Source organism: Strix aluco, chromosome Z, assembly GCF_031877795.1.
Source record: "Strix aluco isolate bStrAlu1 chromosome Z, bStrAlu1.hap1, whole genome shotgun sequence".
Lineage (NCBI taxonomy): Eukaryota > Metazoa > Chordata > Aves > Strigiformes > Strigidae > Strix > Strix aluco.
The window spans coordinates 86,535,317-86,559,746 of NC_133971.1; the positions used below are offsets into that span (position 1 = coordinate 86,535,317).

The 24,430-nt window shown below is 43.8% G+C and overlaps 1 protein-coding gene across 4 annotated transcripts in view; it reads left to right on the forward strand.

Annotated features, from left to right (window-relative positions):
• The window catches only part of FAM219A (family with sequence similarity 219 member A), a 106,127-nt gene that overhangs the window by 25,493 nt on the left and 56,204 nt on the right, over positions 1-24,430 (forward strand). For 2 of the 4 annotated variants that reach the window (XM_074813776.1, XM_074813775.1), the window contains exon 2: positions 6,155-6,563. The exons of the other annotated variants lie outside the window; for them this stretch is intronic. In XM_074813776.1, coding sequence (XP_074669877.1) covers positions 6,468-6,563 — 96 coding nt within the window. In that variant the 5' untranslated portion in view covers positions 6,155-6,467. The remainder of the gene's footprint in view (positions 1-6,154; positions 6,564-24,430) is intronic. 4 annotated transcript variants of the gene reach the window in all.

Consider the following 24,430-nt stretch of genomic DNA (forward strand, 5'->3'; position numbering starts at 1 on the left):
AAAACTTCAGTTCTAGGTGAGGGAAAGGATCCTGCCACAGGGTTACATTGCACACTGCTCACTAGGAAAATGTTCCTAGAGAACTTAAGTGGAGCGTGTTTGATCTGGGCCATTGAGATTTGCTAACTTTGAATTCTGCAGTGATATTTTTAGAATTGGTTTCCAAATGTGGAGCCATGCTTTAATTTCTATGAAAGACTGGAATACCATGTCAGCTGACCCTTATAAATGCTTGAGTGGGTTTGGAAGAATCACATCTGTGTCTAATGAGTCTAATTAGAAATTAAAAACTTGCATTTTCATAGCTTTGGGTGACTAGAAAAGGATTTTAATACAGAGGCTGTGTTGATGCATGCACAATGGAAGGGGACAGGGGGTCAAAGAAGAAGGGTGATCCTGGGAATCGTCTCACTAATTTCTTCCAGTTTTTGAGGCACATGCACAAAATGTCTGCAGTGTTTCAGTCTTTAAATATTGTTCAAATCTCTAGAGATAAATGCTATTAAACATTTAATCATCTTGGTTAATATGCAGGTGAATGCCCAGAATGCCATTGATTTGCCCCACTTAGCTGTGGTAAGTGCTGCTTCGAAGCACCTCTGTGGCACACAGGATAATGACAGTGATTTTCAGCAGCACATGGAAACATGAAGGTGTGTTCTGAGATAATTGTTGAAGTGCAGAGCCTGCCTCCATAATGTAGTTTGGTTGCGGAAGGACAGGAGGCTTATGTGACAGTGTGTCTGTCCATTTTCCCCTGACAGATGTTTTTGTTGGTGGATACAAGCCAATTTTAAAGCTCTTTACCAAAGATAATTAGGTTCCCATATTGCAGGTTCACTGAAGAACAGCAGTAGGGTAGAAGAGACCCGAATGAGTGCCCCACTGTGGGAAGGATGGACAGAATTCAAGCAGGTTGGGGTCTGTGTGCCAGCTTCCTGCAAGCTGGGTCATGCACTCCTGGCTCTCGCCTGGTCTGCATGATGCTTTCTGCTTCCTGACAGTGATGGTCTAGGAGGGATATTGCAGTGAGCTGGGGAGAGGATGGCTAAAGGTCAAAATAAACAAATTTTTGTGTAACCAAGCTTTATTACTTTTCCTGGTCACAGAACAGCCTGTTACTTTTTTAGAAGGGTTGATTTTTAGGGGAAAAAAAAAAATGGTATGGTAGTGTAATCTAACAACTAACACAGTAACAACTTGTAAGGTACAAAGCATGTTAGTGAAAGGTGGACTTTGACCACATGGAAGCACAGCAGTTGGGGGTTAGGACTGTATGAGAAGATTCAGAAAGGCCTCTCTGAGCATCATGTTAGCTTTCATCTTGTTTTTAAGGCTGTAAGCTTATTCCTTCCACCCTGTGCTTTGGCTTTTTTGTTCCTCGTTCTCTAATGCATCTCCTATTGTCCCCAGTAGCCCAATGTTCCTCTGTATATTGGTTGGGGTGCATTTTTCGTTTTTTTTTTTTTTTTTTCATTTAAATGATAGATTGCAATTTCCTTCAGGCAGAAGAAGAAAAGAAAAAACCAAAAACCTAAGCAACAGATTAAATTGCTCTGTGAAAGCGACAGTTACAATAATGCTGGCTTTTCCCTCTCCCACACAGACTTCAATTCAGTGAAAGATGTATTTGGGAGAACTGCATTGGAGAAACCTGCGCTAGTGCTTAAGATGCTTTAAATGAATTAGCTGTCCATCACATCACAAGTGTAGCCACTCAAGTCCTGCTGTGCTCCATTTTCATTAACAGAGTTCCTTCTTTTGCTTGTATAAATTCCTTTCAAAATCTAAATCAAAATAAAAATTTATTCCTCTCTGCAGCTCTAATGTTCTGGGGAAAAGTGCAGTGATTGTGCCCTTGCACAAAGTCATCTTGTCACCCGACTTTGCCAGCATGTGTGAGTCTCACAGGAGAGCGGTGCCTTGGTAGCCTGGCTTTGAGAGTAGTTCCTTCTCAGGCCCCTCACCTGGCGTGGGCAGGGACGGGTGTGACTAGCAGCCTGCCAGCAGATTCAGTGCAAACCATCTGCTTCTTACAGCAGTGCTGGGTAATGATCTCAGCGTGCCCTGAGAACTTTCTGCAAACACGTTCTCATGTGGTAGATAACAAGGATGTCCTAAACATTTCCAGCCTGTAGAGAGGGTGTGAAATCAGTAGCCAAATGAGGGGTGGGTCAGATGCCAGCAGTCAGCAGAGATGGTGATGCTCTGGACTAAAGAGAGTCAGTCTACTACACACGGTGCTGATAGATTGAGCCCTGGCACGCTGAGCTTCACTTGCTCAGTCACTTCTGCAGGGAAGGCAGTTCACTGCGCTGTGCTTGTCCCTGTGGAGACAAGCTGTTCTCTCTGCACAGCCCAGGGCATCTCTCCCAGCCCTCTCCTATTTCTGCCACCAGCCTGCAGCTCTAGGTATGGTTTTGCTAACTGCTAATTGCTCATTTCAATCAAACAGGGAAGGAAGGGTCTTGGGGGATGTGGCTTTTCTCCCATTATCTTAGATTTTAGAGCTGCTCTCTGTAATGCTGCAGTGCAGGGGAGGCTCATCTTGTTTTGCTCAGATGGCGCTATGAAATGTAAGTCATCATGATCCGTAAACCCTCATCCTCCCAGGGTCCTTCTTTCTGTCTGTGCACAGCCAGAGTGGGGCAGCGTCCTCCGAGTTGGCTGAGGATAGTGGTAAAGGGAGAGGAGAGGGGATGCAGTGCTTGAGAACAACAGAGCAGGTTCACTCTCCCAGAAATCTATCTCCCCCTCCTCCAAGATTGCACACCTGTCTGACCTTTGAAAAAGGGCACAGGCTTTGGGAAACTTGGACGCTGGTTTTGCATGTGGCACAGTAGCACAACAGTCTTGGCGCTCATACAGGTCTCAAGAAACATCCTTAATGCACCTGATATCTCAGAGCTGGGACAAGAGACTGGGGGAGAGACATTGCATTGTCTGCCATGGCTGCTGCTGGAATTAAGAGATGCCAGGATTCCTGCTAAAGTGGTCCTGGTTTTTAGTAGGGTGGAGTCCCATTTAGTCAGTACCTACAGAAAATAAGGTATCTGAGATGGGTCTTCCAGCTGGTTTCATTGCTGGAAAGGAGGAACGTTGTATCTTTGAAGCCATGTTGTTTGGGCTGTGAACAAGAGAGATTTTCATTGTCTTTTCCCACATCCTTTTTTTGATCTGTCTTTTTCAATAACTGATAGCTGCCCATCAGGCTGTTCCAAAATCAGCAGAGTAAAACAGAGCTAGTTTTGTTAAGTTTCACTGCTCATGATCCTTTTCTCCACCCTAACAGAAGTACCCAGATTGTTCTGACTGTGCTGCTGGTGGACAGAGCACAAGCGGCCGCAGAAGTCCTGTCTGTCTGCAGATGGAGGACAGCATTGCATTGCCTCACATGCAGAAGCAGTGGGGTCAGGGATTTACTGCTTTCACATGGAAGGTTTGCTTTTCTGGCAGGTGTGGTCATCTGTCTGATAGGGACTGAGTCCTGGGCTGCTGTTTCGTTTTGTATTGGCCTACATAAGCAACTGCTAATAAAATCTACAACTTAAATCAGGGCACTGAGGTGGAAAGCTGTTGCCCCTCAAATCAGTGCCTTACAACGTGAAGGCAACAGTGTTAATTTCATGAAAGGAATTGGCAAATTGGTAAATTTTTTTAAATCTAATTGCTCTAGCATTTTGATGATCAGCTGGGGCCACTGACCCTTAAATGAGTCAAAACCTTCAAATCAATTTCTTTGACAGTAAACACCTTGACATACTTTCCAAAAACAGTGATAAACTACAGCTCTAAAAACTCTTTTTCTTATTAAAAAAAAAAACCCAAACCTGAGATAAATGTACCTTCTGCAGGTTAGATACTTCTTTCCAAAACTTGCTATATATGAGCTGAGATGAATACAAAAGAAAAAGGAGTCAAATGTAAAAGAGGTAAACCTCCTGGCCACCTTCTAATCTGGTGACTCCTGTGTGGTGTTTCAGGCTACTTTCTGATTGGCAAGCTGAGTATACTAGTCCTGAAAATGTTAATAAGCTTTTTGTAAATGAGTTTCAACTTGTTAATTAAGAATTTCTAGCTATGGTTATGACCTGCAGGGAAATGTTTAATTGGATGTTTTCCCTAGCTGGTTAAATGTCTTCTTACTAGAAAAGAAGAAGAGTGTATGCTTGTGGGATTTGAATGCCTCAGACCTAGCGTAAGCCAGGATTCCTGCACTTAACACTGCTGCAGAAATTTTCACCGGTGACCTTTGCAAGGCAACTTTCCACTTCAGCGCAGTGGAGCAAGCACTCGCTTGCCTGCCTCGGTTTGCTCTTCCCTTGAGATTAATGCAGGTTGTGGGAGGCAACAGAAACATACTGTTCTCTGATGGAGCATTTCCCGCGGAGGTGGAGTCTCCATCCCTGGGGATATTCAAAAGCCGTATTGTGGTCCTGGGCATCCAGCTCTAGGTGGCCTTGCTTGAGCAGGGTGGAGGTTGGACTGGGTGACTCCAGAGGTTTGTGCAAACCTCAGCCAGCCTGTGAGTCTTACCAGCCAGAAAAATAGGGAGGGAAGGGATGCACCCTTGCTGTTGCAGTAAGGCATGCTGTGAGGCAGCAGCTAGCTAGCAGAGGTGCAACAGACCAGAGAGGAGCAGGGGGGCATTTGCAGCCAGCAGCCTGTGTTTGGAAGAGGGTTGGCCAGGGCATGAAAGATGACACCTGATGTTCCCAAATGAGATGAGGGTGACTAGAGATTGTGTGTGGAACCAAACTATGTTCCCCAGCATCCAAACAATGTTTCCTGCTATCTGCAAGAAAGTCCGTTAAAGTACTGGATGCTGTGCTAAACTCCACTTGTTTGTCTGTATTTAAATATCCATAAAACTTCGATTAGATTGGAGAAACTGTCTGGAGAAACTGTAGAAACTCATTCAGTGCTTCTTACAGTGACACCCGCTTTCCCTTCTGCCAAAATGCGGCCACTACTGGAGACAGCAGTACGCCTTGGGTGTGTGGGGCAAAGCAGGGAGAAGGCACTGTGTGGGCAGGATCGTTGCCACCACTTTCAGTTAGTTGAGACAGGGCTTTCCTACGCAAGTGGAGAACACTTCAGTACCTTGCACAGTCGTGCTTTCTGTAGTATGGAAGAAGATGAGAAGAATATTTCTGTAATAGTAATTTAAAACCTTTTTCCAATTACATTTTGAAGACAGTGATTCATCACTGAGCTGCAGCTTCCTTTTTAAATGCTTGGTTGTGGCTGAAAACAATCCAAAGCTTGAATTCATATTTCAGCAGGTTGCAGCCAGAATCTGGAAATCCAGTCAGGTCTGTGTACAGCCATTATTGAGTTTACTGAGAACTGTGTATCTACAACAAATGGCACCCCATTTGTCTTCATCTAATCATCCATGAAATCCTCCACTAAAATAATCTCAGAAAATTTGGGGTGAATCTCTGGTTGAAAGTCACTGTCTTGTAGCAGTAGCCATCTGGAAATGCCTGTTGCAGCATAGCCTCTTTCTCCATTCCTGTGTAAAAGTAAGTAGAGTGTCTCATTTGAGGGAGCCACCACTGTTGGTGGTTACCACTGTTGCAAACCACTGGGTTGATTCAGGTGCATTGAGATGAGCAGAGTGTGAAGACGTGGATAGAAAATGACTGAGTACTGTGTGTGCAAGAAAACCTTTAAAGCAAGCGCTGTTGGAACAGTGAACAATATTCTGCTTATTAACGTAGACTGGAATTTCCTGCTAGCTGAGAATAATGCAAAGGTCACTCACCAGCTGCAAGCAAACAAGCATGTGGTTGATTCTAAAATTAGTTAATCTCTAGCATTTCCATTTCTCTTCCCTGCATTTCTTGTTCTCTACCTTAGGCCTGGGAATCCTATTAAAGATGCCACAGGCTTGAAAGAAAATTCTTTCTTTTTTCTTCTCTGTAAACTTCTGCAGTTGAGATAGCTAGGTGTCTGTTGCCTATCATTATGGCCAGGGTATTATTATGGCCCTAAAAAACTTCCAAAGGCTCAGTGACATGATTTTAACTCTCAAATGGCTTAGAGTTATCCTTTCCTCCCCATTGGCTGGAGTCTGCTAGCACAACCATGTTATCTGCAACCATTTTACACTGACTTTATTTTAAGGTCTTTTATCTCTTGGTCTCAGGGAGAACCTGAAGAGCCTCAGAAAACCCTCAATTTCTTTTTTGCTGATGAGCCGGGAGCTGCTGGTGTGATGATGCAGCACCATGGCCAGTGTGGAGGTGGGAAAATTATTGGAGCCTTGGATGAAAAGGAGGACGACAGCACTGCAGACATAAAACTGCCCCCGTGTTAGCTGACATGCAAGGCAACGCTAACTACTGAAGAAAGCAACTCCAGAGAGCACCTGCTCCTGCTTTACGGGATCTTGCAGACAGTTTTAACCTGACAACTGTATAAAATAAACGACTTCAGAGCAGACGCACCTCTCTTGGGACATGTGGCTGATCCTTTGCCTGCAAAGGTCATTTGTATGGCAGAGAGATGGTGATCCTTGGAAGGACCACAGTGCAGGAGGAACTTGTCACATTCAAGTGAGTTTCAACACTGAGAGCCAATTGTGCTGTCTGGATATAATAAACCGAATCCTTCTCTGCAGAATATTAGTGGGGAGATGCTAGTTAGTCTGATACACATCTCATGTAATGAATGTATGGCCACTCAGTTGCTGTTCTGTGTATGAGTATTGTGTATCTAAGCCTAAGGTGAGATCTAGGTACCTCTGTTCTGTAGATGGATCTCACTGCTCTGCATACGCTACTGGTACCTGCTGTGGGCAGAGCTGTGGTAAAGCAGATATGAAGACAGCAAGGCATATGGGACATAGTATCATCACACAGCTAGTCATATTACACCAGGAGAGTATTTTATAATAAGTAAAAGTCTAATTTATTTAAACCCTTGTAGCTGGGAGAATGTGATCTGGAATGTCCTGCATCCAGGGAGCACTGCAGACACGGACGCTGCAGGAGGGAGATCAGTGCAAAAGCCCTGGGCATCTCTGCTTTTTGGCCAGCCTGTCCATCTGCTGCAGCCTGTTTAGTGGGACAGGCAGTAATATGACAGCTTCTCTGATCCCCTTGTTTATGTTGAAACTTGCAATAATTTTATTTTTAATCTCTTGTTAAACATTCCTAATCAACAGAGTCACAGAATTTATCCAATCATCTAATTCCTAGCTTGCCTCCTTAGGCCAGAACTAATGTTTCCTCAGGTTGCAAAGTCAGAAGTTTCCTTTCTTGTCTGCAATAAATGTAAATGCAGTTTTAGGATTCAGGATTTCTCTCTTTTTAGGCATAAGAGCCAAGATAGCTGGTTCCTGTCATCTCTTCAATATTCTGCATGTTTAAACAGATCACCTGGCTAGGCAGCCTAATGGGAATTTAATACAAAAGTTATTAAATACAAACATACCTTTTAAATGTTGATTATATAGAGACATTAATGTTCTTATATACAGAAAGAGGATAACTTAATCTTAGATGTTACATTCTCTCTCGTAATTTTGTTTTGACAGTGACAAGTGCTTAACAAGGCAGTGGGGTCTGCAGAAGCATGCTGTTATGCTAATGTAAAATTCAAGCATTCAAGCCATTAAAAGAAAAGGTTTTTCTTCAGGTTTCCTTGGTGGACTGTGAACAGAGTGTGGTCTGCTATCTTGTGTTGCATCTTAAGCATGGAAATTTCAGTGCTGACAAAAGCTACAAAACAGAAAAAACAGCCATCAGTGACGTGTCCACTTGATACAGAACACCCAAAAAATAGTAGCGAAAGGGGAGGAAACCTCCCCCAAGCCATGTCCTTATGCTCACTGAACTTCTGTACAGCCTGACCAGGGTGACCCATATACTGCTGGCATCCAGAGCTGCGCTCCCAGCGCCGTCAGCGTGTGGCTGGCTGGCAGCTGCCTGTGCACGGGGTGGACAGGAGGATGCTGGTTGTTGGTACAGCTTGTAGCAATGCAGCAGGAGGATTCAGCAGCCACACAGAACTTCTCAGAAGAGGCACTGTCCGATCTTCTAATTATATCCATCTCTGCTTTCTTTTTTTAGTAGGTTCCTGGACCTCCTTTTTGTGACTGTTCAGAGGATATTTGTGACACGTGGGCTTAAGGAGGGTTTATCTGTATCACCCATGTCATTCAGGATGCTTGTAGCAATGTCCAAACAGTGCTAACAGGTAGAAGAGGGAGAGAGAGTCTTTAGAAGAGTTGATATGTGGTGCTTGCTTGAATATTCTGGAATGGCGATCATAGCCTTGTGCATTTTAAAGAGAAAATAACTTGCATTGATACAGGGCAGAAAATACAGCAATTGGAAATGCTTGCTGCTCAGCACTGCCCCTTAACATCCAGTTTAGGGGCAACAGTAGAAAAGGATTCATAAAGAAAAGTCTCCCATGAAGTTAAAGAAAATTCATTTTTTCATTCAACCACCTATCTATGACCCTTCCACTCATCCTGGAAAAACTGACTCTGGGCATTTTAAATTCAAGCTTCTGTTTTCTCTGTCTTCCCTAGCATGGTTTTCATAGTCCTTCTCAAAGAGGCAAATTATGGAGTCTGAGAGCTGATGAGATGGTAGAAAACCTTTCGCATTTGAACTGCCAGTTCCAGTCCAGCAAAGACAATAACCAAGAGTCATTACAAAGCTATTTGGACAGAAAACTACAGATTTTAATGAAGACCAAATTCTGCTATACCAGAGCCCATATAAAAAATTATTTATGAAACACACCTTGTACTAATCTCGCTCTTGATCTCACCAAACCAGCTGCAAAGGAAAACAGTATTGGTCGTCCCCCAGGATGGTGAACTTGCAGTCCGTTGCTAGCAATAGATCTGTTTTCACATGTTAATGTTTAACTTGGAGGGACTGCATGGCTCTTCAGACAGGCCTGCCTTGCCCCCCAGCACTGCAGGCTGCTATCAGCCACATTTCCTAGGAGAGGCTGGGTTGCTGCCAGCAGCACTGAAGGGTCTGGAGTCTTAGGATTAAATGGGGCTATGGAGTGGTTGGAGAAGCATCTCTAGCTGTTCCAGTGAGTAGTAGGGGCCATGTTACACTGGGATGGTGGCTACCAATGCATAGTAATTGCATGTGCCTCTGAAAACTAATGATAAACCTATTCACATCTCATATGTGGGGAAATGGGGACCGATTTCCATTGCCATCTTGTGTTTAATGGGCCTCCTGGGAATCAAGTGCAGACACTCCTTGTCGATCCTCACTCCTAAGGGAAAGCACTTTGCTTGTGGATATCCAGATACTCCACTGTCTTGGGGTTATCCAGGCTCCTCCTGCGTAGTTCCTCTCTTCCCTGTTTCTTATTGTATCTGTGAATCACTCTGCAGCTTGTCATAGTTTATTTTTACAACATGCTGAAAGGTATAATAGGCAGGTTATAAACAGGCGAAGGAGAAGCCACCTGAAATAGCAAACATTTCTAATTATAAAGTTAAAGCTGCCTTTCTAAGCTATTTGATTCTTTATTATACCTTGAACAACCTGAAAATATACTTGGCTACAATTAGACTTCCAGATAGAATAGGTGAATTCTAAATGAAAACCATCCAGTGGAAAATGACACTGGTGGCTTGGAGCGGTAGCCCTGAACTTTATGGTGCTGCACAGCCTCCGCACCCAGTGATGTTCTGTGAGTCCATAAAGTTGAGAAGACAGTCTCTTAAAAGCAGAACAGTTTAGCTTTTTGAAAAAATTAAAGTCATTATTACATTCTTTTATGTTTATTATTTTTTTAACATTCCCAGGCCTTTCCACATTAGTCTGGTTTAAATAGAAAGTAATTTATCTTTGCCTTACCAAGATCTATTAGGCAATGTTCCTGAAAGAGCTACAGTTAATTAGTTTCAGTCATGGTTTTGGTACCTGCAGGGTAAAAAAAAAATATGTAGATTTCTGTACAGGAAAGAGTAGTAGTGATTGTAATTTAGAGTTCCACAGTTGTGCTTGGATTTTAATCCCTTTCCTTATGCAGAGTTGCACCTTGACGATCGAGGTTTGCCGCTTTATGAAAGTGCTTTGCTGACTGTACTAATTAAAGGCTGTGGTGCACACCTTCATTCATCACAGTGTTCATGGAGAAATGAGAGTGGCAATGTCGCAGCTGGCACAGAAAGAAACAAGCTAAAGCTGCACAGGAGCGAGTAGGGATTGGGACCATATGCACCTAGGTTCAAGAGAGCAGTGAACAATTCAGGATACTCACTGTCTAAAGCTGTCATATCCTGGCTTCTGAAAAGTCATCACACTGGCTGAGATTGACATCTGGAGCCAGCAGTCTGAATACAGACTCTTCTTCATCCACTTTTTGCACTGGGAGGCAAGGGCATTTCAGATGACACGGGAGATGGTTTGAGTAGGGTCTTCAGTAATTACTTTAGTTGGCTTGGGCACAGGACATGAAAACTGACATCTTGTGCTCCTGCAGTGTTTGAATAGGTGCCAGTTTGCATGAAGCTTGTCCTAGTTGTTAAAATAAACAGAAACAGGAGAGGAGCTTTCACTTGACTAAAAAGAAGAGCTCTAGTTAAGTGGTTCTTTTGCTAGGGAAGAGTTTGGAGGTTTTGCTAGGGAAGAGGTGCTTTGTTTCACTTCCACCTCTGTTTGCAGGTAACACATAATATTCGGGGTCTTCAATTCTGAATGTTTCTGTAGTTTGTTTGGGAGGTATACTTAGCAGACAGGGATCAATACCTTAATACAGTTCTCAAATGATCTGTTACAGGATGTAATGAAACTCCTTGAGTTATAAGATGTAGAAGACCACTGGTATGTTTTGGATTAAAGTGACATGCTTTCCTGTTTTCTCCTGAGAAAGGAGTTTGCCAGTGGCATCTCACTTCTTGTATTGTTCTGAAACGCCGCAAAAAGAAATAGAGCTCTTTAACCATCTTCTGAAACACACACAATTATTTTAGATTTGTACTTTCTTTTTAATTCATGGAGAACAGCTGTGGAATTGTTACTCCAACAACATAAGTGAATCTCTTAACAGATGGCTCTCTTACTGGCTGAGATGAAAGCAGCCTCTTCCATCCTGGTGTGACTTGTCTGTTGTTCTTAAATCCTTATATCTTGACAGGGCTCGAGTAAGACTGCAGTTTTCATTGCAGTGTAAGTACAGTGTTGCTCCAGTAATTCTGCATTGAAGTCTTGTCGTCGTGTCCCCACCCCCACCCCAACATTTTTCTTTTAAAACAAGAGAACAAAAATGTTGCCTTTTTTTCTTAAATCCCAACACTGGTGCAACACGTTCAGCTAGAGAGATCTGAATGGAAATGTGAAGTTCCTCCAACTGAAAATGGTTTTACAAGGGAGCTACCGAGGCAGTTATGTCAAATATACTTGTTTTAGACCTTGAAACTTTCTTCCCTTTGTTGCCTCAACTGAGGAAAGTTTATTAAAAAGAAGAGATGTTTGGACCATGTAATAGTTTGCATATAAAATACCAAGCTTGCTCAGGTAAAATTTAATCTCCTGTTTCTGAAGCAGGGATGAGTCTTCACATTGCAGAGATACATGGACGCTTACTCACCTCACAGACTTAAACAGATGTAGGAGTCTCATGCTTAGAGACTCTATTTTTTTCACCTGCGGTGTTTTTGTGACAGTCATCTTGAATAAGACATGAGATGCACCAACCCCCTCCTTTTGCTGTGCCAGCAGAATCCGTGAATCAGCGTAGCCCAGCTGCGGTGGCTCCACGAAGCTGGATCCTGCCTTTGAGGACCAGTTGATGCAGTCATGACTCTAGCAGTAAGCACTGGTCTGCATGCATGTGCAAGGAGTGCTGTGATCCCAACCTCACTCCATCCCTCCAGGGATTGCAGCAGATGCTGAGGCTCTCTGGGCTGGTGAGCACCACAGCTTTGAGGAGACAATCAGATGATAAGGCAGCCTATGCTGCCAGAAGAGCCATACTCTCCTCTTTCAAGGAAAAAGCAGCATGCCAGCCCTGGCTGCCAGCTGAAATGTGCTGTTTTAAGTGGGGGAAGAAATACAAAAACATACTGCCAGCAAATGTCACAATTTGTGGGTGAATGACTTGTCAGCCTGGCAGTTAACTGCAGTTGAAGGGGGAATGCGTTGCGTTTATAGTAAGAGACTCTGAATAGCTGAGGTCTTGAATCAGGTCATTATCATATACTGTTCTGTGTTCAACTGCCTCTGTTAGTTCGTGCTCTTTGTGGGGATATGTGACTGGAAAGTGATTTTCCAAACTCTTCTTTTTATCAGTCATCTACAGGTAGAAGTCTAAAGGAGTCACACTGACAGAAGGAGCAGGAGGTCCTCTTTCCAGGGCCTCAGTAAGAAACGCTGTTTACTGATTGTTAGTGGCTTGGATTCTTCTCCCATAAGAAAACACCTTCACTGTGATAATTACCTCCTGTAGGCTGTATTGATGTTATGAGACCTAGGCTACTTCTGGAGCACCTTACAAAATTATGTTCTTCAGGAGAAGTCATACAGTACAGCTGTTGGATGCAGCAGGGAGTAGAGACAGTGAAGAGTTAAACTGAAGTGGGGGAGAATGCAGCTTCAGCATCTGTGTTCTCCACATGGCCACGCTTTTGTGAGATATGTCTTGGCTCTCTATGAACCACTATACTAGCCTCTGTTTTACATGGTGTACTTTTCATTTCTGGATTTAAAACATGTCGTGTTAATGCAGTTGGATACCCACTGGTGCAATGGAAATGTAGAACAATTACTGAAATGTTTATGCAGGATGAGCAGGAGTGTCTGAATTCAAGGTGCTGGGCATGGTTGTAAATTAAAATCTGTTTGGCATGTCTTCTGTGTAATTAAGATGCCACACGTTGTCTCTTTGTGTATGGGTCACTGACAGCACCTCAGGATTATCGTGGCTATGATGGCAGGAAGCAACTACCTCCGTAATTTGCTTGATGTAAAAGCTGGACCTGAGACCTAGCAGCTCAAACTGGAGTTCAGCCATACAGATGGTTTGGGAAACTTCAAAAGCAGTCACAAATTCCCTGAACCCTGCCCCACTATAGCTCGGGGACTAGTTATATCTGAAAAGCCCTTGGAGCAGTTGGAGTAAATGGCCCTAAACTGTACTGTTTGTGCAATTTAATATCCATTTCTGCTCAAAGCAATTCTGCAGGGATTTTACATAGTGTAAGAGCAGAATAATTTAATTTTGCTATGTTAAAGTCTATTAGCTCTCCTGCAAACAGGAAATAGTTCACAGCTTCTTGATAGCTCTTGAAATGACTGAGGTGGGAAATTCGAGTGAATTACTTTTCCCTATGTAAGCACAGGTGTGTACTCAGTGTTGACTATTGCTCTGCTTCAGATGTTTGCAAATACTGCAGAAGTGGAAGCATAAAAAAACAGATAGAGACAGGGTAGTTGTATACCAGCTATCCTGTGATTAAACATAACGCAGTCTTAGTGTCATTCTTTGCATATATTTATCCTACTGGCTGTGCAAGCTGGATGAAACACAGATTACAATTAAATTGCTGATCTCTGGCATAGATGAACCACTTGAGCTGTTTTGACTGTTTTTTGACAGTGACCCTATTTCTGTTTCTGTGCCCCAATTCTGTTGGGCTCAGGCCACCTCTGTGTGCTGTCTCAGGATCACCCCACATCACACCCTTCAGTTAAAAGCTATGGTTCTGCAGGCACTTTACACAAGCTCTTGTGGTGATGCCCAGTTTCCAGAGATGATAAATGGTCCCATAACTTAGATTGAAAATACTGCTTTGGAGGTAAAGTAGGTACAAAATGGATTTTTACTTCAATGATTGCAGAGACAGAGAAGAGTTTAAATGGAAATGTAACCAGTTTAAAGTAAATTGAAAGCCTCCCAAGTTTTGTCAGGTTAGAGCACAGGTTACAGGTAGGGTAGAAGCTGGCTGCTTCACAGGAAGTGAGATGTCTCACCTAGGAATTATTATCTTGACAGAAGACCCTCTTTAAGACTAATGGGCTCCCATTAGTGAGTGAAAATAAAAGGTCTGGGAATAAGGAGAGGAAGATGGTAAGAGCGAAAGAAGGTATGCGAAAGAGCAGTGAAGAGCAAGCAAACCTAAAATCGTGTCCTGAGATAGCTGCACTTAGCTTCCAGGCTAATCGTTATGATTTGCATCGTTGGTACATTATGTGATTATACATCATAATGGGCCGGGACTCTGCTGCCTCTTTTGAAGGTCATTACAACGCACTTAGGTATCTTGTGTTTGTACAACACTAGCGTCATTAGATAGATCTGTATGCAGCAAAGGATGTTGAAGATATGCCCAGGGGTTAGGCTATATGTAGATGAGCTTTTTAAAACGCAAATTTCATCTAAAGCATCAGAAGCTGTCTCTGAGCTGTGATACTGGGGTCAGGGACCTAATAAGACTGCTTTAATATAGCTCTAACATACACATTAGGTAGCGGTTGGAAAGACAGTCAATCTTTCAAGGTTTAAGCAGCGCTTTCTGAAAGTGCCTTCAATTAACAGCTAATGACAACGTTTCTTTGGTGATTCTCTTGTTATCTTGTATAGCCAGATAATGAGAATGATCACCCAGAGAGACTGCAATTTATTTACCATTTTTTATTTCATTGGGAGGCTTCTGGATATTTGAGCCAGTAGCATTCCCGGTCTGTGTTCAGCTTCAATCTATCATTGTTCTGAAGATTTACATTTCAGGTAGCTTTTTCCAGCAGCACAGATGTTGCAAACCTTAAATTAATGCACAAAGCTGCTTCTACCCTGCAGAAGATGGAACTAATAGGTAAGGAAAACAGTATCTCTTTCCCATGCCTGTCTTCTTAATGATAATGGAATTTAAAAGATCTACAAAGGGCTATTTCAGATAAATATCTTATGTCCATGGTATTTGAAAAGAGAATAATAAGCTGAAAGTGTTTCTGTGCCCACCTGCAGTGTTAATTGAAAGCTATGAAGACACAGAGGTAGAATCAGGCTCAAGGGACCTTTCTTACATAAACTTTATGTGAACCATCTCTCCTGTATCTGAATGTATTGTGTAAGCCATCCTCATTAAGCTGAAAGGCTTCAGTGGTAATAAGAGGTCTTCTTAATGCTTCCACTTGTATTAATTCTGTAGGCAACCTACAAACCAAATTGAAACCCTTGCTGAAAATACTGTTCTTACATTTTGTTGACTCTTCTCTGGTCTCCACTTTTCTATAGACACCTTGCACAGCAGATGAAACAGACACAAACATGGACCTAGCCTCCAAACTTACAACTGAGAAGGTGCCTTAGGAGGAAAGTTGTGCATTTTTTACTTACTTTTTAAGATCATGTGTTTTTCTTCACCTTTTTAGTTGCAAGCTCCTTATATGACTGAGACTTGCATGGAGAAGAAATTGTCAGATGTGACAGATTGGTGGAGAGGCAACTCTTTACATTGATCACAGATGTGTGACATAAATGAAACACTGGGGAGTTCTGTCTGGATTACAGTAGTTTGGATGATAATGAGAAAGAGTAAGTTCCTGAGAAAATTAACTGAGCAAAGAGCATGAAACCATTCACAAGGCAATTCTGGAAATACATTTTGCTGGAAAAGGAAGATGATAGGATGAAGAAGTAAGCCCGTATACTGAGACCAACCTTTAAAATGTCTGGGGAACAGCCTGGCCTGTGAGACTTGTGATTTGTTTATGTAATTTTCTGCTTAATATCAAATGCTTGCAGGAAGGGACCACTTTTCAGGACTGTAATATATTCCTGGAACTGCAGCTCCTGACCACTTTTTTTCCCCTGAAGTGTAGTTTGAAGTGTAATATTGGTACTTATTGCTTGCTGGTGCATGCTATCAAATGTATTCAGTAGAAACATGTTTATGAAGATGCTCTTGTCGCAGGGGACAGAACCCTGGAGGAGGGCCCTTCTCTCCTGCTCCTGTGTTGAGCAGCTTCACTTCTCAGTGTCTCAGTTTTCCCAAATATAAAATAGGGGATAATGGTCCAGACCTCTATTGCAAAAACACTTTGAAAGATGAAAAGGAGGGTAGAAAAGCTGAGACACTGGGAAAATAACATCACTGCAGGGAACACGAACAAAGCCATCTGTGCAGTGTGGTGACAGAGACAAAAAGGTAAACAAAAGTTCAGGGAGATTAAAATACAGACAAAAAACTATGCAGCCATTCTACATCAGGAGGTAGAAGAAAGAGGTAAGAGGTTAGTAGATACCTGAACTCCTACTCCAAAACACAAGATATTAAGAACTTTGTGGGACTGAAAGACACTGATCCCAAAGCTGAGTCAGTGGGGTAAGGGAAAGAGGCAGGGGTGTGAATCCATTCCTACATCTTATGGACCCACTGGTACAAGATACCGGTTAATGGATAAAGAGGATGCAGAGATCTACACCAAAGTAAAAATAAACAGTATGAGAAGGAATAGACATTCTTTTTTCAGTACCTCTAGCAGCCCTTTAGTTACTAGGGTTTGAAAGGGAACTTTCCCAAGTGCCAGGTCATCCCAAAAGAGTTTTCTTACCCCATTTGTGGTAAATGGGCACAGGCCTTTGGGAAGATTGAGGTAAAGATTGGTGCTCCTGCTCTGATTTGTTATAATACTTCTCTTGCTCTTCACTGAACACTCCCACTCTCCCAGCTCTCGGTGGAGAACGGCTGTACAGGCAGCAGGGTGGTGCTGGCAAGGAAACTGGCAGGGTTGCAAATAGTGTTGCAAGACACGCCAGTGCGTCACAGGGAAGGATAGGTCTACTGTGTGCAGAAAGACATGGCCAAGCTATGCAGATACAAGATGAAAAGAGGCATAAAAACAAAATTCCCCTGATGGCTAGTCATTTTGTGGGCTGCTCCATGGCGTTTGGCAAGACAGATAGTGTCAGAGCACTTCACAAAGTCCTTGTTCATCTCTGCAGCCCTACTGCTAGGTGAGGGGGTAAATTAGAAAGCCTTAGCAGATCGTCCTAGCCTTTCAAAATCCCTTCCCTCTTTCTCATGATCTTGTGGCTGGACGGATAAGGGCTTCAGACAGAGATGGATTTAGTCCATCACCAAATAGTCCAGAAGATTATTTGGGGTTTTCAGTGCAACATATCTACTGCCTGATGATTTTTTCCCCCTCCTGATTCATATCTTTTCACCTACTCAAAGTGCAGCTTCTGCTCACTTTGCTAGCATTTGTAAACACTCAGCATATCACACTGCAGGGCTGTGATCCAGGAGCCCAGCAGAGGAGGGAGACCTTATTACTGACCCTTTGTGGGAAATCTGGTTTTAGAGACTTGACATATTTCATGTAAGAGCATAAAGGTCCCAGTTCTCTAGGACAGCTCCATGTTGTATAACCACAAGATCATCTTTCCTCCTGTGTGCTCTGCTCCCCTGTTCCCTACATCACTTGCAACTTCTGCAAGAAATCACGTATTTGGGCTTCTGTTTCTTCCTTGTGTAACCCTGATTCATCTCCAGTGTAGGTCCATGATAGCTCCTGAATTACTGAGGGAAAAGGTTTACATAAGCCTGTCATTAAAGGCTGTTTTGTAGCACATAGTTTGCAAGGGCTAAAATTATGCTGCAGTGGCTGTATTTGAGAGCTTGGCAAACCAGCCCTGCTGTTTTTTTCTAATGTCAGTTTCCCTGCAGTTTTAATAGAGGAAAATGGACTATAAGGAAACCCCAGCGTGGCCTGGCACAGCAGCACCAGCATGGCTCTGGGCTGTCTGAGCACATTGTTCTGTGACATGAGCCTTAGCTGAGTTCAGGCCACAGAGCCAGCTAGGTTCCTAAATACCTTCATTGCAAGAAGGCTTATGGAGCTTCACTCAAAGGTAGTCTGGGACCAGCTGGGGAGGTAACAGCAGTGGTTGGTTGTCCTTCATGTGCGCAAGCCCTGGCAGAGCACAGAGGTGCATCACGACACAGATGTCCGACAGCTATGTCCTCTATAGTGCTTTTAACCCTGACCACCTTTCACTGTCCCTGTCCTGTCTCTTTCTGGTCTTCTAGGAACATCATTCAGCCATTCCCATTTTCCCTCCTGCCTACCTATCCAGTCTGTTTCCCCCAACCCCTTCTCCAGCCAGTTCTAGTCCTCCTGGCAGACCCTCCCTTCCCTCTATGCTCATCCCCTGCCAGTCCCCTGCCCTCATCAGCCCCAGCCTTGGACTGCAGATGCTGAGAGGGATAACACTCAGAGGGGAGAGCTCAGGATATCAAAATGTGTTCCCAGCACCCCACCCCAACAAAAAAAAAGTAATATATATATATATATATATACATAAATCATATATAAATATATATGTATTTCAAATCAGGCTCAGAGAAATGCCCAGAGTGCAAAATTTCGCCCCAAAGAGTAGACATTTGGCAAATGAAAAAAACTGTCAAAATGTAAAGATTATGGCAGTCACACTCGGAGAGCATAGCAGGCAAAACCCTCCATGGCTCACAGCAGTCTGCCTTCCAGCAAGGCCTTGGGGAGCCCCAGGGCAGGGCTTTGCGGCTGGTGGGTGTCTCCACAGCAGAAGGAGCAGCAGCCTAGAGGGAGCTGAATAAAGAGCGAGAGCTGGCATGCATGTGCCTGAGCCTGTCCCAGAGAGCATTGATGCTGCAGTCAGGTTACTCTTTCATCTCCCTTCCCAGCTCAACCAGGGATCTGGTTTGGCTTTTTGTGCGTGCAGTGAACTCTCTCAACCTCTTATTCCCTCCTTGTGCGGTCCTTCCTCCCATGCTCCACGATCTGCTCTGGCTCCTCGAAGGGGGCCGGGAACAGATGGCTTGGTTTTGGCTGATAAAGGGGCTTCCTTCAAAGGAGAAGGCGGAAGCCGTCTGGCCTGATATCTCTTTCTGGTGCTGTCAACGGGAGGCCGAGGTGACAAGCTGGAGCCTGATGGAGACCAGCTCCACTGCAGGGAGCATGGAGGGGGAACAAATTCTCCTTTAAAAACATGCTCATTGTGCTGCTAAATGATGTCTGCTTGCCTTTATTTCGGACAGCTCCTGCCAAGCTCAGTTTACCTCAATATTTAAGGTATGCTGTGGTCTTTGCTCAGCCCTCTGTGCTACATGAAAGATAACAGTGCTAAATATCTTCAGATGCTCTCAAGGGACAGCTAGGAATGTGGCTGGCATTTTGTGTGTCCCTGACTTTTAAGCTCAACATGGTAAAAAACACTAACCAGGCTTGTCGTTTCCCTTCCACAGCATCTGGCAGCACTGGAGCTGTCAGACACCTTGCTGAGCCCAGCCCCCACGGGCGATGTGGGGCTGGCAGCCTCTCCAAGACCTTTGCAGTGCATAAACTGCAACCCTGCAATAACCGATGGAATTGGGAGCAAGCTTAGCGAGTAGGGGAGACAATAAAAGCTGCCACTGCTGGGAATAAGAATAGGTTTTTTCTTCAGGGGCCTCAATTTTCCACTTTTTTTTCAGGATTGGGAGGGGAAGAAGCATCTCTGCCCTTTGGACACAATAATTTATAAGCCACGTTTATAAAAATCAGCTATTTCCCTTTAAGTCGGCTTTGTGCCTTCGTCTCGTCTTCCCTGATTAGTCACATAATGAGGATATTTCTAATACAAATGCGTCAGGGGAGAAGGGAGCCAAACAGCTCTTTATCAGAGGAGAATCTATATCCCCCCGGATGCTAATTAGTCACGGAGACGGAGGCGGTGGGGGTGGGGGTGAGGCGAGCTCTTATTTTAGAAACCAAAATGATTTGTGCCCTCACAATTTCTCGCATAGGGCTGGAAAGCCGTGCCAAGGTAGAGAGCGACTTGAGATCTCCCTCGGCTTTCACATCCCCACCCCTCAGACATGTTTGCTGGGGTTATTTCTGTCACAAGCTTGGCTAAACAGAAACTCTCTCCTTATAAATATGGAAATCTGATGATTGAGCTCCCCATCTCTTGGGACAAGTTGAAAGCATTGTGCTAAAGAGAAAAGGGCTGCTGAGCACTCATCTTGGTGGCTTTGTTTTCTCTACTACTGGAGAGAAACCAGTAAAGTTTTAAATGCTGGGATTCACCTTTGCAGGATGAGCAAGTGACCTCTCAGGCCGTGCTCACAGCAGAGAGCTGAAGACTTTGAACTGGGGGCCACACTGAGCATGATGAGTGAGGACAAGAGCAGTCCTGCCTGTCCAGTGCTGCCCTCTCAAAGCTGTTAGTGTTACCCACCAAGATCCTGACTGAACCCATCAGCCTGGGTTGTGGGGTCGGGAGGCAGCACTGGGTGGGTACAAAAGCGTGGGCTATGGCACAGTCCCCTACTCTGTCCAGGTTAAGCTGGTGTCCACCGCTGAGATCCTCACCTGTCTGCAGTGTGACAGATATGCTTGGTGCATGAGCCTTGGGCAGCTGCTCATCTTTTGGGTTGTGTTGGAGGAGCCTATGTTTTTAGATTGGTTAAAGAGCTTTGAATGCCATCCAATATTATTCCTGAGAAATCTCTTGAAGCCTTCATCCCAGAGTGGTGGGCCCCCACAGTGCTTTTTCAGGGGTTTGTTTGAATCCCTCTTACAGCCTGTCTCATTTCCTTGGTTTTCTCAGCATCCTTCCATCCTGCGGCCAGAGGTAGCTTTGATCTTGGACAAATGCATAGGTATGTGCTCTTCCCTCAACAGTCCTGACTGAATTTGCTATGCAGCATTCCCAGATCTTCAGCTTCCCTAGAAAGTGGTGATGACTTTAACTCTTTCCTGAGACAGTTTTGGCTGAGTATCTGAAGGGAAATGCCATGATTCCTGGCTGAAAGCACTTACAAGATCCATCCATGCCCTTGATTGTGAGTGCGGGCTGCGTAAAGTGCAGGCGCACAAACTTAGCTTGTATAGACAGCAAACAACCTGCCCAGGCTGCCTGGGGTTGATGGTAATAGATCCAGCAAACAAGAAATAGGTGTGTGATGGAGAGGGCATCCTCTGGTTTCAGCAGGAATCCAAAGGCTGAAAAAAAGTTCTGCAGTCTGCACACATCTCATTTTCATTCCAGAAACATCTGACATCAAGCTGATACTTGGCAGGTGGCATTGTCCATTGTGTGGGTCTTGTCGTTGACTTGAGACCTCAGTCAGAGAGCCTGCAGAGCCAGACACCCCTGTCCTCTGGGAAAAAGAGGATTTACTAGGCAGGAAAAAGTCAGGATGAAAAATGATTGTTGGAGGAGTGAACAGGAGAAGCAATCAAACAGCTCAGAAAAGGATCTGAGGGATTGAATTAAAGGTGCCAGTGGTACTCCAGGAGCAAAAAACAAGACCTCATTCATCTTACACATATAGGAGTTGAACATGTAAAAATCAGCCGTCTTTCTTAAAAAAAGGGTCCTAACTGTTAACTGGGAAAGAACGAGTGGCCCCAGAGGTATGCTAGTAATAGCTGTGACATTGAACCACTGATTGGAGCCCTTGGTTTGTTGAAAGGTATGGGTGTGGAGCCGTCCCAGCTTTTCCTACTATTGTTCTTACAGTCAGAGGCTTTTAAAGCTTAGTGACATCGTATTTGCCGTGCTGGATCCAGTCCATGGCCTATGAAAGCAATTATCCGATCTCCAGGACATTGAAGGGAACTTACATCACTGGAACAGGACTCTCCTACTGTCGCTTGTATTGTGCCAGGACATTTTTGTCAGAATATATAATTTCTGCAATATCTGCCAGAACCAGCCAACACTTTTAGTGTTTCCTTCAGGCAAACTTTGATCTTGTCTTTCACGTACAGCTGGAACAGCCTAGCTGCATGTGGCGAGGATCTGTAAACCATTGTGTATATGCCCACAGCCATGACGTTTCAGCAGTGATAGCACCACTTGTCTTTCCCAGCCAGTCTCTTCGGATGTTGGGGTTGTCCATGGGAAGGAAGCACAGTTCCTCTCCACCACGTGGTAGAGTCTTTGGTCGTCTTCATTTCAGGTGAAAAACTCAACTGTCTCTTTGAAAATAGACTTTTCCTCTTGGCGAGGCTCCTTTAAAGCCTTCAAGGAGTAAAGATGGGACACACCTTTGAAAGGAGCAGACACTAACCAAGTGCACGAGTTCAGTCACTACAAGATCCTGCTGTGGTCCCTTATGGGCCACGCTGTGTAGAGCACTGCAATTTTCTGTAGGATTTGACTACTGCATGTAGCCAAGGGTCTGGGCTCCTGTTCCTATCTCCATCCTCCAAATGTACCATGACCTTGGCTCTAACACGTTTCTCAGTGTTTAATCATTTTGAGAGTATCCTCACTCATGAGTCGAGGTTTAAAGAGCAGTTGTAAAGTTGTTTGGGGGTTCTTGAGATCCTGGGTGATGCCAGTTGCTAAACTGACTCTTACAATACCTACCAAGGAATTTGTGATGGTTTTTTTCCTTAAATACTCATATGTCTCATGTTGCACCTCAGAGATGTAGCTGTATAATCAGAAGTACAAAAGGAAAGGTGTAATGTCTCATGTATATATCCTTTATAAGGAATGAAATGTTTTGGTATTGAAGCATCCTGAAAACATACCTCGGTTAATAGCTGGTTTTAAACAGTTATTGCATGCCATCCGCTTGGCAAATGCTATGGTGTGCAAGTGCACACTTGCAGTTTGGCATTTGTCTAATTTGCAATGTTAATGATCCAATTTAAGTCATGTAAAGTTAGCAGAAGATACCAAACTTACAAATGCATGTGATAATAGTCATGGCTTATTTGCGTGAGAAGAGCCTGCAGGGAAATGCTGTGTTAAATATACCCGATCATGATTGAAAGGAAAGGAAGGACCGGGGGCCGCTTGTGCTGCTGATTTCTTGGAGGGAAATCTAACAGAAATCATGTAATTACTCCCATTTTTCTTCCTTGTCCCTCAGTTGCTTTCCCAAAGTATTTGGTCTACTTACTGTATTGGTGCTTCCTCTGTTACCATAGACTCCCAGGATTAGTCATACATCATCATCTAAAAAAAGAGACTTTCTTCCCTGTGCTGCAAATGTCATTTTTGATTAGGAAAACAGACCTCTGAAACATCTTGTTCCCTTTCCACAGCTTACGCCTTTCTGTTTGCTGCATTTTGTTCAGCTTGAACGTAGCAGTCGGGCAGACCCTTCGTGGCGGGGCTCCGAGGGAGCATTTCAGCACAAGCACTGCGGCACACACAGGCAAACTGGCACTTCTCTTCTACCCCCATCTGAAACAAAGCAAAGATCCAAACTCCTTGTTACCTGCCAGTGAGTTGAGCTACCCCAACTGCAGGTGTACACAGTAAAAAGTAATTTCAGTGATGTTCTGGTTCAATTTAATTAATATGACTTGAGGTTTTAATCATGCAGGCTTAACACTGCTGGCTTTCCAACTGCTGAAAAAATGGCTTCAAATACCAAATTGTCTTACAATTATAAATAAATCAGGTTCAAGATCTGAATCTTATAGTGGATATTGCAGGCCTAATTTGTTACTGTTAAATAAGATCTGTTCAGCAGTTGCTCAGAAAAGAAAAACAGCAATGTTGTAATTGGTACATTGGCAGAGTCAGTAGAAAGTCAATAAACAGTTGTTGTTTATTGCTTTGTTGAAACTGAGTCAGTAGCTATCAGAATGTATTTCAGTACATCAGTCGCTGTGTCACCCACATGCCATTTATTTTCACTTTGGTACGGGGTGATGATGCTGAGATGAGCGGTTAGTGCTCTGGATCCAGCAGCATGCACATGTTGATGAAAAGTGACAACCATGTCTTCCTGGGAGCTCTCTGGTCTGGTCACTGTGTGATTCCTGGAGTTCCTTCAACGTGTGAGAGTTAGAAAAAAGATGGTTTTCTTCAGCTTACCCAGAGAGAAGGTGAAGGCCAGCCATGGTCCTTGGCAGTGGGTGGGGGAGTTTGGAGAACCTCTAATTCCTGGGATAAACTGGTGTTCTGCCTAAATCAGTCTGGTTCAGAAGCAAGCTCCTCTCTTAAGAAGGAGGAGGAAAGGAACCTGAAAAGATCAGGGATCTTATCAGCTTGCACCAAATCTGGATCAGGCTGCCCCAAAACCAGCTCAGGTCTGTTAACCACCTGTGTGACAAATTGTTTTCTAACCCGGGCTTGCAACAGCAATTCCACAACTTCATCAGGCAACTGTACAGCTCCTTAACCTTACCTCTACAGTTTTCTCTGATATTTCCTAGTAACTCTGCTGCAATTTAAGCTAGTTGTTTCTTATTCTGGTGATCAGAAACAAGGAAAAAAAATTTTTCTCCCTTTTCCTCTTTGACAGCCCTTCCTGTATCTGAAGACGCTATTGTATCCCTTCTTAGTCTTCACCTTTCTTTTCTGAACAACCCCATTCTTCCAGTGTTCCTGGATAGTTGTAGGTTTTATCTATAGGACTGCTGAGAGGATTACCTCTTCCTTGAAATAACGGGCTCCAAAACTGTACGTTTAAGCTGAAGCCTGAGGGATGCGG